The following is a 22,083-nucleotide window of genomic DNA, read 5'->3' as shown; positions in this document are numbered from 1 at the left end:
AAAGTCATACAGGATTCACTCACCTCTCCAAAGTAGAGCAAAACCTTTCCTTCTTTGTATTCAAAGTGGTCGATGTATTGGTCTGCAGACTTTACCAACTTGAAAAACAGAAACATCATTTTTACCTGGATTTAAAATCGGTTTTGGCTTATGCTGGCTGTTTTAAACTGCCTAGCTGGGTATAGTACTGGACTGGTTGATTCTTCCTTAGAATGAACAGACTCATTCCTTGGTCTGCTGTTCCTTTTATGTGGTGGAGGACTTAGGCAATTTTCTGGATGAGTATATGGAGGGACTGTTTGCTCATTTTTATTGTATTTTATTTATTAAATCCATTTATGAAGGACCTATTGTGAGAATCTAATGGTCATAATACAAAAGAGTACAAAAAGTTAAGATTTGAGTTGACTCAAACAGCCAAACACCATATCCAGCCAGGGACTATTTTTTTAAAAAACGTCTAGTAGGACAAAGCCAGTAGTCATCAGACAAAAGCAATCAATCCCTAACCAAGGGTACCTCTAAACTATGTGCGCTAGTGGTGCAATTTGCAGCTCACCTACCTAAGGCTGTCAGTTAATCGTAATTAACGCAAATATTAATTGTGATTTTAAAAAATTAATTGCGATTAATCACACTGTTAAACAATAGAATACCAATTGACATTTATTAAATATTGTGGATGTTTTTCTGCATTTTAAATATATTGATTTCTATTACAACATGGAATAGCAAGTGTACAGTGCTCACTTTATATTATTTTTGATTTATAATATTTGCACTGTAAAAATGATAAAAGAAATGGTATTTTTCAGTTCACCTCATACACGTACCATAGTGCAATCTCCTTATTGTGAAAGTGTAACTTACAAATGTAGATTTTTTTTGTTACAGAACTGCACTCCAAACCAAAACAATGTAAAACTTTAGAGCCTACAAGTCCACTCAGTCCTACTTCTTGTTCAGCCAATCGCTAAGACAAACAGATTTGTTTGCATTTACAGGAGATACTGCTGCCTGTTTCTTATTTACAATGTCACCTGAAAGTGAGAACAGGCATTCACATGGCACTGTTGTAGCTGGCGTTGCAAGATATTTACATGCCAGCTACACTAAACATTTGTATGCCCCTTCATGCTTCGGCCACCATTCCAGAGGACATGCTTCCATGCTGATGACGCTCGTTAAAAAAATCAGTTAATTATTACATTTGTGACTGAACTCCTTGGGGGAGAATTTTATGTGTCCTACTCTGTTTTACCTGCATTCTGCCATATATTACATGGTATAGGTGTCTTGGATGATGACTCAACGCATGTTCATTTTCAGAACACTTTCACAGCAGATTTGACAAAATGCAAAGAAGGTACCAATGTGAGATTTCTAAAAATAACTCAATGCTCGACCCCAGGTTTAAGAATCTGAAGTGCCTTCCAAAATCAGAGAGGGGCAAGGTGTGGGGAATGCTTTCAGAAATTTTAAAAGAGCAACACTCAAACTACAGAACCCGAACCACCAAAAAAGAAAATCAATCTTCTGCTGGTGGCATCTGACTCAGATGATGAAAATCAACATGAGTCGGACTGCTCTGCTCAACATGTCATCAGCATGTACCCATGTCCTCTGGAATGGTTGAAGCATGAAGGGACATATGAATCTTTAGTGCATCTGGCACATAAATACCTTGCAATGTGTTGTATAATCTTTTGTTGATCATATTTACAGTGCAAATATTTGAAATAAAAAATAATAAAATAATCTAAAGTGAGCACTGTACACTTTGTATTCTGTGTTGTAATTTAAATCAATATATTTGAAAATGTAGAAAAACATCCAAAATAGCTAATACATTTCAATTGAATTCTATAGTTTAACAGTGCAATTAAAACTGCAGTTAATCACAATTTTTAAAACAGTGATTACATTTTTTTTTAGTTATTTGCATGAGTTAACTGCGACTGATCAACAGCCCTAACTCTTTCCATAATGAAAATGTCTGTCCCGATTCTCAGTTTCTTGTTAATTATTCTGCAAACTTTTGAGAGAAGTGGGGCTAAAAACCAACCTTTTTACTCTTCTGATAAACACAGACTCCCAAAGAACAGTGCAAAAATAATAAATTAAATTACAGATGTCAGTGAAAGAAATGCTCCTCACCTGCTCAAGTTCAGCTGTGTCAGGTTCCAAGCCACTTAAAAGTGAGAGATCAACTAGAGACATCTTTGGTATATTGGGACCTGCAGACCTGTTAAGGAAAATTGCTGTCAGTAAATGCTTACATTGTACAACGTATGCAGTGTTGCTGTCGCCATGTCAGTCTCAGGACATTAGAAACACTAGGTGGGTGAGGTAATATCTTTTACTGGACCAAATTCCATCGATGAGAGACACAAGCTTTCTGTGTAACCTTGTCTCTCTCACTAATGGAAGTTGGTCCAATAAAAGATGTTACCTTCCCCACCTTGTCTCTCTAGATTGTACATTTAAATTTTGTTATAAAGAGGGTCATCTGAAGAGCTTGGCCATTCCTGCCTGGTGTTGATGAAACAGATTATGATTCCCATTGCCAATGAATACAATCCAAAGTTTCCCTAGCAGCCATTTATTTAAACTTATCTACCTAGGAAAGTAAATAGCTTAAATTTATGTCTAGGGACTAAATTCATAAATATCCAAAGATCTGTTGTACTTTTCTAATGCACTTTAATTCCGCTCCTTTCCCAAATTCTTCGGAGTTAGATTATTTTTATTGAGCCATCCCCAAGAAGCCAGAGATGATGATGGTATGTTACGTTTACACAGTGCCTCTCATCAGACGCTGTCCAATGTGCTTTACAAATGACAGTGGCTCTTTGATAATTCATGCTGTGGTAAACCACAACCCCTTAAATACACACTGGATTGCAAATATGCAGTACACTGTGCTGGGGAGGACAATGCAGATATTATCACGAGCCACTGAAGGAGTCTCACATCACTCATTGCCACTGGCCCTGGAACCAGGTGAGTCCTAGTCCTCCTCCCACTCTTGATGCTGCTATTCCCTGGGGGTAGCTAGACCAGGTGGTCACTGCTCCCAAGGCTCTACGAGTGGCAGTGGAAGAGCCAGATTCCAGCAGGGCAGTTGGCCTGTTAGAATGGTTGTTACCACCACCTGCCTCCTCTGAAATGGGGGTTCTGAGGAAGGCCACTGCCATGCGCTCTCTGGCGGCCCTAGCCTAACTGTGGGAGCAAGCAAAATGGCAGCTGTAACCCTATTCTGTATAGGACGCTATGTTCTGCCAGCTCTGCCCTTTCCAACTTCTTGATTAGCAAACAACAAGACATCCCCTCCCTGCAAACTAGAGTGGTAGTAGCCATCTTCTTTACTCACTATGGCTGGCCTGGGGCTACAGAGGAGGTGGCAGCACCTCTCTAAAAAGCAGTGCAGCATTATGAATGGGACAGCTGGGGTAGGTACCTTTATCCCCATTGCAGCTGCTAATTTACTGGAGTAGCTCTTCCATATGATCAATAAATCAAGTGGCAGTTGCCTCCCCTCAGGGTGTTCAGTCAGACATTACCAAACAACCCTAGCAGTCACAGCAATCACTTCCCCAAGTGTCCATAGCTAATGCTACATTTTAGTCATGGGTATTTTTAGTAGAAGTCAGGGGCAGTAAACAAAAATTCATGGCCCGTGATTGTGCATGACTTGTACTATGTACCCCTGACTAAAACTTGGGCTGGGGGCTGCAAGCTCTGGGGGGCATGGTCTGGGGACACAGGGGGTGCTGGGGGGATGGCACAGGACCCCCACTGGTGCTGTGGGGGCAGGTGGTGGTGTGCAGCCCAGGACCCCTGCTGTTGCCGGGGTGGAGGGTTGTTGGGGCGGGTAGGCTCCCTACCTGCCTCCTCGTGTCCCTGCAGCTCCTAGGGGGAGGGAAAGCCAGGGGGGTTGCATGCACTGCCCCTGCCACAAGCTCTGGCTCCACAGCTCCCATTGGCTGGGAACCATTGGCCCCCCCACTACCCTAAGGTAAGAGCCTCCCCGCACCCCAACCCCCTGCCCCAGCTCTGATCCGCCTCCCACAACTAAACTGCCCCAGCAGCGGCTGGTGCTGCTAGCCCAGGGCTGCACCGGCCTCTGCAGAAATCATAGAGGTCACAAAGTCATGGAATCCATGACAGACACACAGCCTTATCCATAGTTAATGAGCATATTCACATATTCCTGTAGGGGGCTCCAACACAGCAGCTACAGGAGGACTTCAATGAGCAGCCTAGCACCCAAAATGCAACACTGATGGGCACTTTCAAAGTGCCCCTTATTGTATCTTGATCCCATGAGGTACTAAATGCCTTCACCTCCCATTATTGTATGCAGGGTTGTTGTAGCCATGTGGGTCCCAGGATATTAGAGAGACAAGGTGGGTGTGGTAACATTGTTTATTGGACCAACTTCTGCTAGTGAGAAAGACAAGCTTTCAAGCCACACAGAGCTCTTCTTCAGGTCAGACCTGTGTGACTCAAAAACCTGTCTCTGTCATCAACAGAAGCTGGTCCAATAAAAGATATTACCTCACTCACCTTGCACCTCACCTCCCATTGACACACATACAGAACAAAAGCAAGTTACAAAGTCCTGCCTAAAACTGTGAGCTGCCACTGCTTAAAAGCCACCATTGCACAGGAGGAGAGTGAAACAGCAGCCTTAACAAAGGCCCTTCTCACCCATTGGGATCCAGTGCCTCTACTACCCAACTACCAGTTTCTCTTCATTCCCATGGTTCCAACAGAGCCAGGGGCACTGAGAGCCCGACTTTCCCCTCTGCTCTCCACACAACAGCACCGCTAACCAGTAGTAAATGGACTAGCTGTTTTCCAGGGCATTAAAGAGTGCAAGGGAGCAGAGGAGAATATGTGACATCCACAGGGAGAGGGAGGTTACTCACACAGGGCACACGCCAACACTCCATAATCTGCAAACTACACTATTATCACTGAGGTTCCCCTCCTCTTGAGTGTAGTTCATTGAGTTTCTGTTGTTTACATCTGCTGAAGTGCAACCACCTCTGGGGTGTAGAGCAGCAGCCAGGTGAATAGTTGGCATACAACACAACTATGTGGCTATAAGGCAGGAGTAAATTTTTGACCAAGAACACTGGGGCAAAATCTTCCATTAAAACAAACAAACAGACAGACAAACTATTCTTTAATGTTATGCAGAACAGAAAGGAGCTTGGTGTTTAAGATCTTGTGTGAATGGCCCATACCCCATACACTGCATGGAAATCAGCTTTACTGTCTAGGAAGACAAAGAGCTGAGCCACCATGCCAGGATTTGAATGTGTGCTTCCAGAAAGACAACAGATGGCAGAAAGATGTATAAGACCAAGACTTCCTAACCAAAAGTGTGTAATCTCACTAATAAAGTTAACCTAGTCCCAAACCTACCTGACACAGACTTTGTATCGTAATGATTCTGTTTTACCGGGAACAGGCACCTCTCTTTTCCTTCTATTGCGGATGTCAAACCATTCTATCTGGCTCATGGGCTCATCTCTTCTGGTTTCCATAGCATAGTCCGCCTCATAATCATAGTCCTCTTCCTCAGCGTCCAGAGCACCTGGAGGTGTCAGACACAATCAGACAGCGGCAGAGTGGGATGAAAAACCTGCTGATTGCTCTCCTCTTTGCACTTTGTGAGGAATCAGCGCTGACTCCTGCCTCCTCCACTGCTTTTAGAAACTTCATTTTCCTCAGTCTCATGTATCTTTTAAATTAAAGCTTGAAATAAATGCCCTCAATAATCACCATTATTTTTAATTTGTATGAAAGTAGCACCTAGAGGTCCCAGCTGAGATTGGGGCCCCGCTTGTAAATACACAAAGGCAATTCCTGCCCCAAAGAGCTTACAATCTAAGGAGAAAAGACAGACAGCACTCAGTGGAGGTACTCCAACTGAAGTAATTTCAGTATAGTAAATAGCTAAAAGACAGACACAGGAAATATTAACTCTTTTTGGGCAGGAACCATGATACACAGAGATATTAAGTCATTTGGCCAAGAAGGCCATCCTTGCTCTCGAGTAATAACTACTAATAATAACGTAAGTATATTTATTAAGCACCCTCCAAAAAGTCACGTGGGGTCTTATAAAACAATTCTTAAAATATTACCAGTTAAACACCCTACATGTAATAAAAATACAAATTGTCCTGAAGGCACTATAGTATATATCTTTCTCTTTTCCCAATCTAATCAGCTAAAAAGTCATCGGATACTCCCAGGGTCTCGTCAAATTTGCCACCATTAAAAACAGATGCTCTGTTTTCTTTTCACTTACTTGAATATTTGACGTTCCCTTCCATTTCAACTTTCAGAATCAAGTCATTACATGTGGTGTTCTCCATCGCAACAGAATAATATATTTTTTGTATCTGAAAAACAGAGAGAACACCCTAAAAGCTCCTTTAAATAACAAAGAATTTAACCAACCAGGTCTGCAGCAATGCATGTGATTCTGCACATACCGGAAGTTACATATGATTAGGGAGAGTGAGAGAGATTCCACAGAAACTAGTTTCAGGCAGGTTTGTACTTGGTCCCACTCAGCCATGCCTCTGATGCAGCTATCTGTGCTATCACAGCTACCCTGCTTGTGATGCTTGTGATAGCTTCAATGAGAGCTATCACGAGTCTGTGTGCATGAGCAGGGGAATCACACCCATAGCTCATAGTGTAGTTATAGCTACAGATTATCTCCTGATGACTGTATTGGATACAACAACGACAGACCGACATGCAATATTCAAAGACCTCAAGGGCCTGGGACCTACCCTCTTCAAAGACCCCCTCCCCGCCATCTACCAGCTGCACTCCATGGAGGTGTGCAAACTGAAGTAATTTCAGTGTAATAAACAGCTATCAGGCTGTTCTCCATGAGGCTCCATAGACTTTGGAATTTTTCCCTGCAGCTGGGTCCAAAACAGGCAAAATCTGTGACCTTCAGGGCACTCTGCATCTATTTTCCAGGGATTTGGGGGAGGACAGGGGTGCATAAAGACAGGGTCTCAGGCAGTATGGGGTATTGATTGCTTTGCTTAGCTTAGTTACTGTTAGGTAGGATCTAGGAAGGCGTGAGGCTGCCGATGTTCCTTCCTGCACTGTGTGTGATTGGAAGTGATGGTGGGGCAGGCGCCTACAGATGTGAATTAGTACCGTTTTCTTTTTGAAAGAGAAAAATCAAATGAAACTTATAAGTTTCCAAGATCCATCTTACACTCAGCGTCCCATTTCCTTTGCCCTTTACCGTCACTTCAACTTTGCTTCCGAGGTCAAACTGCAAACCAAACCAAACAGTAGACATTTAGCACTTTGGCCATTCTTCACTCATTGTCTTTTTCCTGTGATCCCTGAGAGTCTTGCTTGTTGTCTGGGATCTGGGCAACCTGCACCATGTTAGAAGGTGTTCACCTTTTGCCATGAGTGAGGGACTGTAGGGGTTCCTCCTCTCTAGTGCAGGGTTGTAACAGTTCTCTAACTGTCATTCAAAGAACTATGGGGCATGTCTTCTCCTACCTCACTAAAGTGATCCCTGCAGCAGGAGTAGGGAGCATTTTTCTAGGCCCCACTGCATTGTGAGTCAGAGCAAAGGACATATCTTGCCCCTTCACTCCCCTAAGATGACCCTGAATGGACAGAGGACCGCAGTGGTCCTTCCCATTGGAGGAAAAGCAGCAATCTGAACATCTGGGAGAGGCAGAAAGGTGCCTATAAGTGCTAAATATTGTTATTACACAGAAAAATGGCTGCAACCAAAGTACATCAAGGTTGCTGAGAAATGAAAACATTCCTTCTGTTTGCAAACTAGGAAATATCACAACTTAGAACAATAAAGGGTTGAGTACCTGTAGTTCTTCCTGAATCTGGACATTGTTACTATTCACGTTAAAATAGTGCTTTTTGTGCCTTCCAGGTAGGTTTAATGCAAGATTCAGAATGGTGGAATCACTTTCTATAATTTGTATGCTATACTGCGACAAAGCTTCCAGGGCCACCACTGTATCCTGTGTGAGATTGAAATACAAATGAACACCAGCCACACTGGAGTCTTTTGGCAATAGCAAAGTGCTCTAGTCACATGCCTCTCCTTGTAAGTAACTCCTCATTCAGATCTCTCCTTTTTAGATCTCTGTTCCTTTGAGCTTCACTCTTTGAAGTCTCCATGTGTCTGCTCACCCCCTCAATTCATTCACCTTATTTTCCAGATTTTTCTATCAACATTTTGGACCAGATCCCCAGCGGGTATAAATCTTCATAGCTCCATTAAAGTCATGGAACCCTCACTAACCCTTATTGTTCCTTTCCTAGGGCCAAATTCTCAGATGTTTACTTAGGGACCTCAGGACTTGGTTCATTGTGGGCTTCAAATCGAAATAAGCAACTTTCTACCAATGGAAAATCCAGTTTCACCCCATAACATTATGATCCTGAACTGCTGTAAACGGCTGCCTAGTTGGACCCACAGAAATATTTATCTTTCCATATTTATTGGACATGTAAGGGTTTTTTTACAGTACTTCCCCCCCCCCCCACTCCATTGAGCCTGAAAGCCACATACTTGTGTAGAACAGTATCCGCCACCATATTTCCTTTTTTCTGTTAACCACGTAGCAATAGGTTCTGCATACTTGATATCCTTCTGGAGTAACGTCTGAAGTAGTGCGTAAGCGGTAGCTTCTATAGAAACTGCATCTTTACCATTTCCCCAGTAGCGCTGTTGCGTTGCTGAAACAATTACTCAGTCTTGAATCAATCCAGGGAAGGTATTTTCCAAAAATTACTTCAAATTAGCTCAATGTAGAAAATATAGGTAACTTATTTCATAGTAATGATTCCACCCAAGAGACACAGCCACCACCACTCTGATGATATACATAAATAAGTATAGGAAGCAAAGGTTATTAAAAAGCCAAATTTCTAACAGAGTTTTGACCTATCTCAGCCATTATAGCGTATTGATCACAATGTACTGACACAGTTGTTATAGAGTACTGATCACAATGTATGCAATGCCAACAGAGTGCAGTGCTAAGAATGTTTCTGGGGATAGCTTAAAGGTAGAATTATTACTCCAATAGGTCTAGAGTTAATAATCTGCATACTACCTACATTTAATCATGTTGGCCTTATTGCACCTGATCTTGTTTTTAATTATGTTGCAACAGCACCCAAGGACTTTGACTGGGAAGAGTGCTTTATAAATGGAATCATCAGTGTAAGAATAATTATTAGTACCTGCATCGAGTGTAGAAATTTCTCTTAAAATCTGTTCTGCCCATTTGGCTTCTGAGCTATTGTCTTTCACAAGAGCCAGAGCATAGGCAGAGATTGCAACTGAGTAGAAGTTCAGCTGAGGTGAGAGTTGTCCATCCACGTAAGCGACAGCTTTTTCAATGCCTTGTTTCTGTGGAAATAAAAATGAATCAGTTTGGAGAGTGGTACAAAACCAATGCAAAGGTAACACTAATTTGAGTTGTTACAATTCATTGAATTATAGCAACACAATGCAGCTATTTCTAAATTAAATCAAATGGGAGTGAGGTGATCCTAATAACTGTGGTTAAGAATAATGCAAAACAATTATATTTGTTGAAGATTTTGGCAGGGAATAAAATGATTTCTGATATGAGCACTGGCCGGCCTATGCTAAAATAGATGGGCTATTTGAGTTGCAATTGCTCCATTTACAAGGACTACAAAATTCTCATCAGAGACTCCATGCCATGTACAGCTGATTTTGGGGGAGAAGAGAAGGCACCTTTAGCATCTGATTGCAATGGTTGTGGCACCAGATCCTAGTTTTCTGGGAGAGGAAGGCTTCGAAGACAATGCAGGCAGTAATGTGTGCAATAACAAGATACTTCAAGATGAATGTTTGTCCAATGCACTGAGTTTGTAAAGTGATGGATAAGTGCTAAACAGCACTGTTTAGACAAATCCTGAGTTTATTACTGAATTTTTACTTAGTCCTTTCTCAGACAAAACTGGGAGTTTGCCTGAGTGGGGACCTCAGGATCTGGGGCTATTAATTATTATTACTAGGGTCAAATTCAAGACAAATTAAAAGAAATACATTTTCACACAATGCCTAATTAAACTGTGGAACTCATTGCCACAGGATGTCACTGTAGCCAAATAAATAGCAAGATTCAAAAATGGATTGGGCCTCAATATGGATAACAAGATTATACAGAGGTATAATAGTTGATTCTAACATAGGAGTTGGGAGAGAGATTAAACTTTATGGTTCAAGGGTTAAGCCAGTCTCTAATTATTAGAGTTAGGAGGTTTCTTGCACCTTCCACTGAAGCATCTAGTCCTGGCCACTGTTCAGTCTGGCAATTACTATATTCCTCTGTTCCTGCTTCCACCTAGAACTATGATTTTATTATCTCACCATGGATTACAGAATAATTATTGTGTTTGAAGCTCAAAGAATATGGCTTTTAGTCCTGGCTTCATTTTGTAACAGTATTTAAAGTGCTGGTTTCCACGTTTACCCATCTGTTTAATGGATAACAGCACGTCCATCCTCACAGAGGCATTGTGAGGACTGATTCATTTAAATGTTAGATCCTCAGATGGCAGGAGCTATAGAAAAACAAAGTACCATAAGCACGCCACTGCCAATGGCCTGGTTCTCCCAACTGGTGTAAAATCACATTTCCCTGGGCCCACTGTTCCTCTTGCACTTTTGAAAAAGTTCACCCCAAGGAGAGCAAATAGTGATGCTGTCACCTGCCTTCCCTCTGGCTCTGACTGGGGAGGGTAGCTTTAAAATCTGTGAGGGGCTTCAAAGAAACTTGCTAGTAGAGGCAGCCAAGGGGATGCATTGAATCAATGTGTCCTCCAGCCACATTGGCTGCACTATGTGCTTTTGGGGATCTGCAGTCTCTCCACAGTGGAGGAAAGGTTGTGGTTGTTTTGCACTGCGCCAGCTCAGCAGACTTGTTGCCACTGGGGTGTGTGACTGTATTTCTCCCAACAGAAATCCAAGTTGAATCTGGCCCAAGAAGCGTAAGGGTTGTGCCACAGTGGAAATGCAGCCTCAATAGTGATGATGAGACCAATGCCATGCTTAGGAATCTCTGTGCCAGCACAAAACAAATGCATGTAAAAATTTAACAATAAAAGAATAAAAGAAAAGCAAGCTTCTTACCACCTCAGAAGACTTAGAGTCATTGAAAGCCCCCAAGGCCTCTTGCATGGCGATGGTTATAAAGGCCGTCAAAGCCAAATGCTCTTCAGCTTTCCCAACTCCACCCTAGAAGGTTAACCATGGGAAATCTTCTAAAGCATACATGTTTGTTTAATTATTTAATCGAGCAAATCGAATTTTATTTCTTTGTATGAAAAATAAACACCACCACTCAGTCACACATTTGTTGCTAATACACCCCCCCAACATCCTTCTCCATTCTCCCAGAGACACTTTTTTTCCACCGCATAAGCAGTTTTTTCATTCAGCGATTCATAGCTTTTAAAGCAAAAAAAAAAGGCCATTGGATCCTCTACTCTAACCTTCTATAACACAGGCCTTTACATGTTCCCCATTTACTCCTAGACCGAGCCCAATAACTTGTCTAAAGCACATCTTCCAGGAAGGCATCCCGTCTTGATTTGAGGACATCAAAAGATGAGAATCCACCACTTTGTCTCAATGGTTAATCACAGTCTGGGTTAAAAATGAGTGCTGTATCCCTAATTTGAATTTGCCTGGCTTTAGCTTGCAGCCATTGGTTCTTGTTATGTTTTTTTCTGCTAGATTATAGAGCCCTTGAGCACCTGGTATTTTCTCCTGATGAAGGTATGGATACACTGTAATTGACTCACTACTTGATCTTCTTAATAAACTGAACTGATTGAGTTCCTGGAATCTCTCACTGTGAGGTGTTTTTTTCCGGCCCTTGACTCGTTTTGTGGTTCTTCTCTGCACCCTCTCTCTTTAGAAAAAATCCTAATTCCTCCCCAGTTTGCCCCAAATACTCATGCTTTTAAACAGTTAGAAATATTTTGCTGCAAGAGCTGTTGATTTTTCCCTCCTACACACAATTATTCCCCAAAACTCCAGAATCAGGGGGAAACAAAATAGAACACATGGCCACATCATCAGCTGGTATAGTGCACCAATTTACAGCAGCTGAGAATCTGGCCCGTATGGGAACAGGTTCTCATCATTTTCAGTGACTAACCTGCATAAGTCTGTCCATCACTGGGTGAGGGTCATGGAAGGAGCCATCCGCCTGCTGTTGTCCAAGCAAGTAGAAAACAGCTTTGCGTATGTAACGGTCTTCGACACTGATGTATTTTCTGCACCTTGTGAGCACTTTAGCAATGAATGCAGTTAGCCTGTATAAAAGACACTGGTTTCATTGATATTTGTGGTTTGCTAACATGAATTAGTCCTGGGGTTGTCAAGCAATTAAAAAAATTAATCATGATTAATCTCGCAATTAAAAAAAATTAATCGTTCGATTAATCGCTCTGTTACACAATAATAAAATACCATTTATTTAAATATTTTGGATGTTTTCTACATTTTCATATATATTGATTTCAATTACAACACAGAATACAAAGTGTACAGTGCTCACTTTATATTTCTTTTTTATTAAAAAATTTGCACTGTAAAAAAGAAAAAAGAAATTGTATTTTTCAATTCACCTAATACAAGTACTGCAGTGCAACCTCTTTATCATGAAAGTTGAACTTACAAATGTAGAATTATGTAAAAAAAACCCCAACCTGCACTCAAAAATAAAACAATGTAAATCTTTAGAGCCTACAAGTCCACTCCTACACATGTAAATATCTTGTGACGCTGGCTACAACAGTGCCATGTGAACACTTGTTCTCATTTTCAGGTGACATTGTAAATAAGAAGCGGGAAGCAGTATCTCCTGTAAATGTAAACAAACTTGTTTGTCTTAGTGACTGGCTGAGCAAGAAGTAGGACTGAGTGGACTTGTAGGCTCTAAAGTTTTTCATTGTTTTGTTTTTGAGTGAAGTTATGTAACAAAAAAAAATCTACATTTGTAAATTGCACTTTCACAATAGAGATTGCACTATAGAACTTTGAATTGAAAAATACTATTTCTTTTGTTTACCATTTTTACAGTGCAAATATTTGTAATGAAAAATAGCAATATAAAGTGAGCACTGTGCACTTTGTATTTTGTGCTGTAAATTGAAATCAAATATTTGAAAATGTAGAAAACATCCAAAATATTTAATAAATTTCAATTGTCATTCTATTGTTTAACAGTGTGATTAAAACTACGATTAATCTCAATTAATTTTTTTAGTTAATTGCGTGAGTTAACTGCAATTAATTGACAGCTCTAATTAGTACATCAGAAGATTCTGATACAGTTTTGCACAAGCTACTGCTACGTGTAACGTTGACCAGTCAATGGTAGTTATGGGGCAATGCCGAAAGATATACGAGGCATCAAGAAAGACTGAAGAATCTCAAAAACAACAAGGAGTCCGGTGGCACCTTAAAGACTAACAGATTTATTTAGGCATAAGCTACCGGACTCCTTGTTGTTTTTATGGATACAGATTAACATGGCTACCCCCTGATACTTGAAGAATCTCAGTGCAATTCATACCTTAGGGCACAACATACTCACTACCGCACTGGGCCCAATTCTCTTCTGACATGGGTTTTTCATGAGTGTAAAAGATACAGAGAGATAGATATACAGAAAGATAGCGAGAAAGACAGATCCAGTCTCATGTATAATGAAGCCTGGTTTACACACCAAGTTGCATTGGTTTAACTAGCAGTGTGAATTTCTATTGTTTTAGTTAAACCAGACAAGTGGATACTCTTCTTGCATTGATGAATTAAAATTAAACCAATATAAGCAGTTCTAAACATCTATAGAAGTGTCCGCCCACGTGTTTGCATTTCTTATTAAACAATGCTTGCATGTGCCCACGTAATTACAACAGCATTAGCTGGTCACTGAAAGTTGTTCAGAAAAAAGTCTCACTTTATTAACAATAAAAACTATTTGGCCATAAAAAGCCAAAGAATCAAAGTTTAGGCACACAAACTTGCATCCATATTTTTGCAAATACCCATTGTGCATGTGTGAAGCCTGCTCACATAGCTGTGTATGTAGCTAATTTATCTGTGTACATATTAGATGCACTCAAGTATATGGGTGCAATTTGGCCCCAAAAGTCAGGAACTAAACTTCTGATGCACAATGTGTGATAACCTTGGCATTTTATAATATAAAACAAGAACTAAGACTGATTATGACGTATACACTACCAGGTACTGCTGGGGGTTGTTTTGAATGCTCCATAAGAGCCATCCTCCTTCTGAAATTCAAGAAGTCTCGTGTAACCTGCATAAACAAGCAATCAAATATATTGGTTAAGAATATAACTGTACATGGACTTGTATTTATGCATTTTGGGCCTTTACATGCAACACCTGGATTAACATGGAAGTGCACTCCACTGCTTTTGTTTGCTCCTCATAAAGGTTTTTTGTTTTGTTTTGGTCTGTGTGTGTGTGTGATTGATTGCAACAGCAGGCCTTTGGAATAAATTAGAGGAAAGGGAGCATGAGTTTTGTTTAAGTCCTGCCTTCATGAGTCTACTTGGGTTGGCATAAGGGCATCAATATTACAAGCATTTGTGGATACCAAGGAATTTCTGCCTGATGGGTCCCTGAATATCCATCCCCAAGTACTGCCACCTTCTTGAGCAGTTGTACAAGGGGACAAAATAAGACACAAAAGAGGCAGTGAGGTCCAGCAGATAGGACACATAACTGGGAGTCAGGAGATCTGGGCTCCATTCCCAGCTCTGCCATTGACTTAAACAAGTCACTTCGTTTTTCTGCACCTTATTTTGCCACCTTTAATGTGAGAGTGATATTCATCCTTGTAAAGTTCTTTCTGATCTTTTGATAACCTCTGATCACCTCAGTCCCTGGAAAAATCATGGAGCAGGTCCTCAAAGAATCAATCCTGAAGCACTTGCATGAGAGGAAAGTGATCAGGAACAGCCAGCATGGATTCACCAAAGGAAGGTCATGCCTGACTAATCTAATTGCCTTTTATGATGAGATTACTGGTTCTGTGGATGAAGGGAAAGCAGTGGATGTATTGTTTCTTGACTTTAGCAAAGCTTTTGACACGGTCTCCCATAGTATTCTTGTCAGCAAGTTAAGGAAGTATGGGCTGGATGAATGCACTATAAGGTGGGTAGAAAGCTGGCTAGATTGTCAGGCTCAACGGGTAGTGATCAATGGCTCCATGTCTAGTTGGCAGCCGGTATCAAGTGGAGTGCCCCAAGGGTCGGTCCTGGGGCCGGTTTTATTCAATATCTTCATAAATGATCTGGAGGATGGTGTGGATTGCACCCTCAGCAAGTTTGCAGATGACACTAAACTGGGAGGAGAGGTAGATACACTGGAGGGTAGGGATAGGATACAGAAGGACCTAGACCAATTGGAAGATTGGGCCAAAAGGAATCTGATGAGGTTCAATAAGGATAAGTGCAGGGTCCTGCACTTAGGACGGAAGAACCCAATGCACAGCTACAGACTAGGGACCGAATGGCTAGGCAGCAGTTCTGCGGAAAAGGACCTAGGGGTGACAGTGGACGAGAAGCTGGATATGAGTCAGCAGTGTGCCCTTGTTGCCAAGAAGACCAATGGCATTTTGGGATGTATAAGTAGGGGCATAGCGAGCAGATCGAGGGACGTGATCGTCCCCCTCTATTCGACATTGGTGAGGCCTCATCTGGAGTACTGTGTCCAGTTTTGGGCCCCACACTTCAAGAAGGATGTGGATAAATTGGAGAGAGTCCAGCGAAGGGCAACAAAAATGATTAGGGGACTGGAACACATGAGTTATGAGGAGAGGCTGAGGGAGCTGGGATTGTTTAGCCTGCAGAAGAGAAGAATGAGGGGGGATTTGATAGCTGCTTTCAACTACCTGAAAGGGGGTTCCAAAGAGGATGGCTCTAGACTGTTCTCAATGGTAGCAGATGACAGAACGAGGAGTAATGGTCTCAAGTTGCAGTGGGGGAGGTTTAGATTGGATATTAGGAAAAACTTTTTCACTAAGAGGGTGGTGAAACACTGGAATGCGTTACCTAGGGAGGTGGTAGAATCTCCTTCCTTAGAGGTTTTTAAGGTCAGGCTTGACAAAGCCCTGGCTGGGATGATTTAACTGGGAATTGGTCCTGCTTTGAGCAGGGGGTTGGACTAGATGACCTTCTGGGGTCCCTTCCAACCCTGATATTCTATGATTCTATGATTCTATGATAAAAGGCACAGTAGAACTATGTTTTATTAATAATAATTAATCACCAGTAATAGAACAGCATCATGTTTCCTTGGGGGATTTTAGATAAATACAACTACTAAGAAAATGAAATGATGCTTGACCAAACACCTCAGGTTCACAGTGTTTCTGTTTTCCAGTCAGATGCGTGCAACACATTCTAACATACTTCAAGTTTGCTTTGCACTCTAATTCATTGTTAAGATGCACAGAATCCAATGATGGTGGGAACAAATTATTCTGACGAGGCCCTTGGTAACAGAAATACAACAAGGCCAAATATCTCCATTCATCTAACTGCCAGACAAAAGTCTATTTTCCAACATTACTCTTACGGGTGAGATTCTGTGCTGCGCAACACAGCACTCATAGCCCATGGAGGAAGGTGGGTATGGTGGCTTTAAGTCATTTGTATGTCCTCCCAATGTTGGGATGTTCAGCAGGCCCTGACATAACACTAACAGCCCTTGGAACCAGTGTAAGTTATGGCAGCCTGTCACCGGCTGCCTATGGGTCACAGCACAGCCCAGATTGCCGCAGCCCCACATACTACAATCCAGGCCTCCCTGCACCCCTCTCACCTCCAGCATCTCCCAACGTGGAGCCAGCCTTGGCTGCATCTGGGGCATTTAGAGTCACTCTGGCTCTTTGACTCAGCGTAAAGGCGCTGGAGCGAGGGAAGGGTTTGTCTACCCCAGGGGTGGGCAAACTTTTTGGCGTGAGGGCCACATCTGGGCATGGAAATTGTATGGTGGGCCATGAATGCTCATGAAATTGGTGGTTGGGGTGTGGGACTTCCACAACCTCCCTTGGCAGCCTGTTCCAGAGCTTAACTACTCCTTTAGTTAGAAAGTTTTTCCTAATATCTCACCTAAATCTTCCTGGCTGCAAATTAAACCCATTACTTCTTGTTCTATCTTCAGTGAATATGGAGAACAATTGATCACTGTCTTCTTTATAACAGCCTTCTGCATATTGGAAGACTGTTATCAGGCTCTGCCCCCTCCCCCCCACTTCATTTCTCAAGACTAAACATGACCAGTTTTTTTAAAACCTTTCCTCACAGCTCAAGTTTTCTAAACCTTTTCTCATTTTTCTTGCTCTCCTCTGGACTCTCTAATTTGTCCACATCTTTCCTAAAGTGTGGCACCCAGAATTGGACACATTTCTCCAGCTGAGGCCTCGCCAGTGCTGAGTTCAGTGGGACAATTACTTTCTTTATCTTACACATAACACTCCTGTTAATACATCCCAGAATGCTATTAGCATCTTTTGCAGTTGCATCATATTGTTGACTCATATTCAATTTGTAATCCACTATAACTCCAGATCCTTTTCAGCAGCACTACTGCCTAGCCAGTTATTCCCCATTTTGTAGTTGTGTATTCTGATTTTTCCTTCCTAAGTTAAGTACTTTGTCCTGGTTTTTATTGAATTTCATCTTGTTGAATTCAGACCAATTCTCCACTCTGAATTCTAATCCTGTCCTCCAAAGTGCTTGCAACTCTCCCCGGCTTGGTGTCATCTGCAAATTTTATAAGCGTGCTCTCCACTCCATTACACAAATCATTAATGAAAATATTGAATTGTACCAGACTCAAGGCTGACCCTGGCAGGACCCCACTAGATATGCCTGCCCAGTTTGACAGCAAACCATTGATAACTACTCTTTGAGTATGATCTTTCAACCAACTGGGCACCCACTTTATAGACCACCTTTCCCTAATTTGCTTATGAGACTATCACACAGGACTATCAAAAGCCTTACAAAAATCAAGATATATCAAATCTACTGCTTCTCCCCATCCACTAGGCCAGTAACCCTCTCAAAGAAGGAAATTAGGTTGATCTGGCATGATTTGTTCCTGACTAATCCATGCTGGATATTCCTTATAACCCTGTTATCATCCACACATTTATGAATTGCTTGTTTAATCATTTGTTCCAGTATCTTTCTAGGTATCAAAGTGAGGCTGGCTGTTCTATAATTTTCTGTCTCCTCATCTCACCCCTTTTTTAAAATAGGCACCATGTTTGCCCTTCTCAAGTCTTCTGGGACCTCATCTGTCCTCCAGGAGCTCTCAAAGATAATTGGATATATGGATCAATTTCAATATTCATATTAGAGTGTGTTTGGCTTATAAGCAAGTACAAATGGTAACCATATATATAGCTCTGCTGTAATAAAGACACAACAGGAATATGTTTCACCACAATATAATTCTTTTCAGAGTAACAGCCGTGTTAGTCTGTATTCGCAAAAAGAAAAGGAGTACTTGTGGCACCTTAGAGACTAACCAATTTATTTGAGCATGAGCTTTCGTGAGCTACAGCTCACTTATCCGATGAAGTGAGCTGTAGCTCACGAAAGCTCATGCTCAAATAAATTGGTTAGTCTCTAAGGTGCCACAAGTCCTCCTTTTCTTTTTGCGAATATAATTCTTGTCATGAGAATATTTCATTAATAGCTATTTATTTAAGGGGATAAGCTGCAGGTGTGGTTCTATTCTGCATGTTGCACAATGACAACTCTGCAGTAAGGTTTGCAATGTCTTACTTCATTCCCAGTCTTATTTGATAGCCTGTAAAAACTTCAAAGGGAATTGCTGTGGGAGCAGAGGTTATAGTGTACCTAAGTACTGGCATCCAGCAATGGATGGCTGTAGCTTTCTTCATGGGCTTGTGACAAATGATGCTACCAGATGAAAGCAGGGAAAAATAGCTTTGGATCATCAATAAAATAGGTAACAAGCTGGAGGAATTTTAAGAGCTGGGGATATTTTTATAGCCGCATTTGAATTAATTTAAAAGACACCACGTACTATAGACTAATGTAAATACATGGCTCAACAGATATTGCATGGCAGCAGCGTCCACATGGACATTTAGTGCGTGGCAGGTTAGTGCAGAGTAGACTTACACCCCAACTTGACATGAACTAAGTGTTCATGTAGAGAAGCCCTAAGTAGCATTCATATCACTGGGAGTTCCATGCCCATACAGGAGTTGGGAGAAGGGAAGCCCCTAATTATATTAGAAAAGGTTTGCAGAATTCTAATTAACCAAAAAGAATCTTTGGGTCAGAGCCTTAGCTGGTAGAAACTGACACAACTCCATTGACTTGGATCTTTATCAGTTCACAGACAGCTGTGGATTTGCTTACACCCTTCCCCTTTGATTTTATAAGTGTATGGAATTTCATTTGTTCTTCCATTATCATCCTGGCAGGTGAATGTGCAGATTTTGTGTCTGGTTGCTAAATATCCATAATAGTTCTGCAAGTTAGTTAGAATCAAGCTCAGTCCTATGTCTAACATCAATGTTTACTCTACAATGCAAAGAGAGAACAAATAAAATAGTTTTGCTATTTTGGTGGGGGGGCAGGGAGGAGGAAGATGTTCCACATACCTTGTGCAATCATGTTATAGGCTTCTTCTTTCCGTTCAGGTTTAAAGTTGATCCACTGTTCACTTGCTTCCAGGTATTCAATGGCATATGTTGCTGGAGCCATTGTCACCATAGTTTGCTCAGCGCAACCAGTTGGCACTTTGATAAGCTTATCAATTCCAGCTGGACTAAGACAGTTTTGAATGGACTCACCCATTATATCCCCTATATTGGCAAAAAAAAAAAAAATCAGACCAAAATTATTGTATTTAAAGGTTGGAAAGGGTAAAAAATAAGAGTAAACATAACCCTAAAATAACTGGTTATATGATGTTAAATATTTCCGACCATCTTTTATTTCAGAAGTTCTAGCATGCTTTGGAGCAGTGACTTGAATTTTGGTGTGTGTGTGTGGTTGGGCATGTGTGTGTGTGTGTGTGTGTGAACATTGTGCCAGTGATATGCCTTTTGCCATGCCGGTGAAAAATCTGCCCTAATTTGGCCAAGTTACAAGTCTTTGAAAAATCATAGTTTGCATGTGCTCAGTAGACATTTGTTATATCTTCAGTTTAATTCTCTGAAAATTCCATCTGGACTGGGCATAAGCCAGCCCAGGGTTGAGCAGGACTTTCCCTGCAATTGCAGTTCTGTGACCCTAAGCACACCTCCGTGCCAACTGGCAAATGGTTTAGTGTTCTGTAACAACAACTTCGAGTAGGCTTGACAAACTCTCTGCACCTAGCAGACCACTTTCATAGTATTTACCCATAAAGAATGTCATGGCCTCTAATAAAGGCTTATCTTATACTGATCCTCATAATCATCATGAGATATATGTACAGATGGTGTTTAAAGATGTTGTGTATATGTATGCTGTAAAGTCTGTCACTAACCAAATTAAAAAACAGGTTTCTTCCAGACAGGAGTTAGGATATATATTCACCTGTCCATCTTGGTTCACATGTACATTAGTATTATAAGCCAACACAGTGGGAGACCAATTTAAACATGAAGTCAACAAGAGGTTGGGATGAAACTGGAGACTAAACCACAGAGGGTTCCTGATGTCTCTGGGGGGACAAAAAATGAACTTTGAACATAAGAACATAAGAATGGCCATACTGGGTCAGACCAAAGGTCCATGCAGCCCAGTATGCTGACTACCGACAGTGGCCAATGCCAGGCGCACCAGAGGGAGTGAACCTAACAGGTAATGATCAGTGATCTCTCTCCTGCCATCCATCTTCACCCTCTGACAAACAGAGGCTAGGGACACCATTCCCTACCCATCCTGGCTAATAGCCATTAATGGACTTAGCCTCCAGGAATTTATGCAGTTCTCTTTTAAACCCTGTTATAGTCTTAGCCTTCATAACCTCCTCAGGCAAGGCATTCCACAGGTTGACTGTGCGCTGTGCGAAGAACTTCTTTTTATTTGTTTTAAACCTGCTGTCCATTAATTTCATTTGGTGACCCCTAGTTCTTATATTATGTGAACAAGTACATACATTTTCCTTATTCACTTTCTCCAGACCACTCATGACTTTATAGACCTCTATCATAACCCCCTTTAGTCTCCTCTTTTCCTTGATTGCAAGGAGACATTTTGTTATCCACTCACCGAGGAAAACCCATGGCAGAGGGAAGGTGCGTCATGAATGCTTGGATCCTGGTTTGTCTGAAACCAGCTATCTCTGCATAAGACTGAACTTGGGGTGGGGGTGGGGAATCTACTTCATTATGTAGGAAAGGTAACCACTGATAAGTGTAGACCCAGCTTGGCATTTTACGATTTTGTTTTTTATGAAACCATTCCTGTTTCCATTGTCCTTACTCACTGTCCCCTACATTTTAGCTTTTGATAATAAACTTATGATTGTTTTTACTGTAGCTCTATCTCAGTGCTGTGATGTTATATAGGAACTTACTCTCAGTGTACACTGGGGATAGCGAATCTGGCAATTTCTGAGAGTGTCCAGCAACAGGAGCTGGATACTACAGGGGAACATTTCAAAGGTGATTGAGGACTGGGGTACACCTCTTGTTAACCCGCAAGGCAAAGTAAGGGCTGACAGAGCCCTGAGGAGATTGTTTGGGTGGCTAACAGATGCGTAGTGTCAGGAAGCTGACACCCAGAACCAGCAAGTCTTCCTCTCGCTGGGGTCAGTGGGGTAACAGTCATGGGCATCCTGAGAAAGTGTCACGAGTTCCCAGCTGTGCCAGGTCCAAGCACTGGAACTGTGAGCAGGGAGGCTGTCTCTCCCATGCTTTCAAAGACGCTCCTATTGGGCCCAGGAGGCATGAGCCACCTGAACTGAATAACTGAATGCAG

General features: G+C 41.6%; 1 protein-coding gene across 1 annotated transcript in view; it reads right to left on the bottom strand.

The window, feature by feature from the left end:
- LOC140907924 (complement C4) overlaps positions 1 to 22,083 on the bottom strand; it is a 94,431-nt gene that overhangs the window by 17,304 nt on the left and 55,044 nt on the right. Inside the window, exons 24-36 of the mRNA XM_073335234.2 lie at positions 19,773 to 19,976; positions 14,336 to 14,411; positions 12,240 to 12,396; positions 11,207 to 11,311; positions 9,283 to 9,451; positions 8,606 to 8,772; positions 7,893 to 8,051; positions 7,265 to 7,324; positions 6,329 to 6,422; positions 6,209 to 6,222; positions 5,437 to 5,591; positions 2,158 to 2,245; positions 24 to 98 (exon numbers count right to left, since the gene is read on the bottom strand). Of these exons, the coding sequence (XP_073191335.2) occupies positions 24 to 98; positions 2,158 to 2,245; positions 5,437 to 5,591; positions 6,209 to 6,222; positions 6,329 to 6,422; positions 7,265 to 7,324; positions 7,893 to 8,051; positions 8,606 to 8,772; positions 9,283 to 9,451; positions 11,207 to 11,311; positions 12,240 to 12,396; positions 14,336 to 14,411; positions 19,773 to 19,976 (1,523 nt within the window). The remainder of the gene's footprint in view (positions 1 to 23; positions 99 to 2,157; positions 2,246 to 5,436; positions 5,592 to 6,208; positions 6,223 to 6,328; positions 6,423 to 7,264; positions 7,325 to 7,892; positions 8,052 to 8,605; positions 8,773 to 9,282; positions 9,452 to 11,206; positions 11,312 to 12,239; positions 12,397 to 14,335; positions 14,412 to 19,772; positions 19,977 to 22,083) is intronic.

This window comes from Lepidochelys kempii, chromosome 1 (assembly GCF_965140285.1).
Source record: "Lepidochelys kempii isolate rLepKem1 chromosome 1, rLepKem1.hap1, whole genome shotgun sequence".
In the NCBI taxonomy this organism is placed as follows: domain Eukaryota; kingdom Metazoa; phylum Chordata; order Testudines; family Cheloniidae; genus Lepidochelys; species Lepidochelys kempii.
This window is presented reverse-complemented; position numbering and strand designations above follow the sequence as displayed.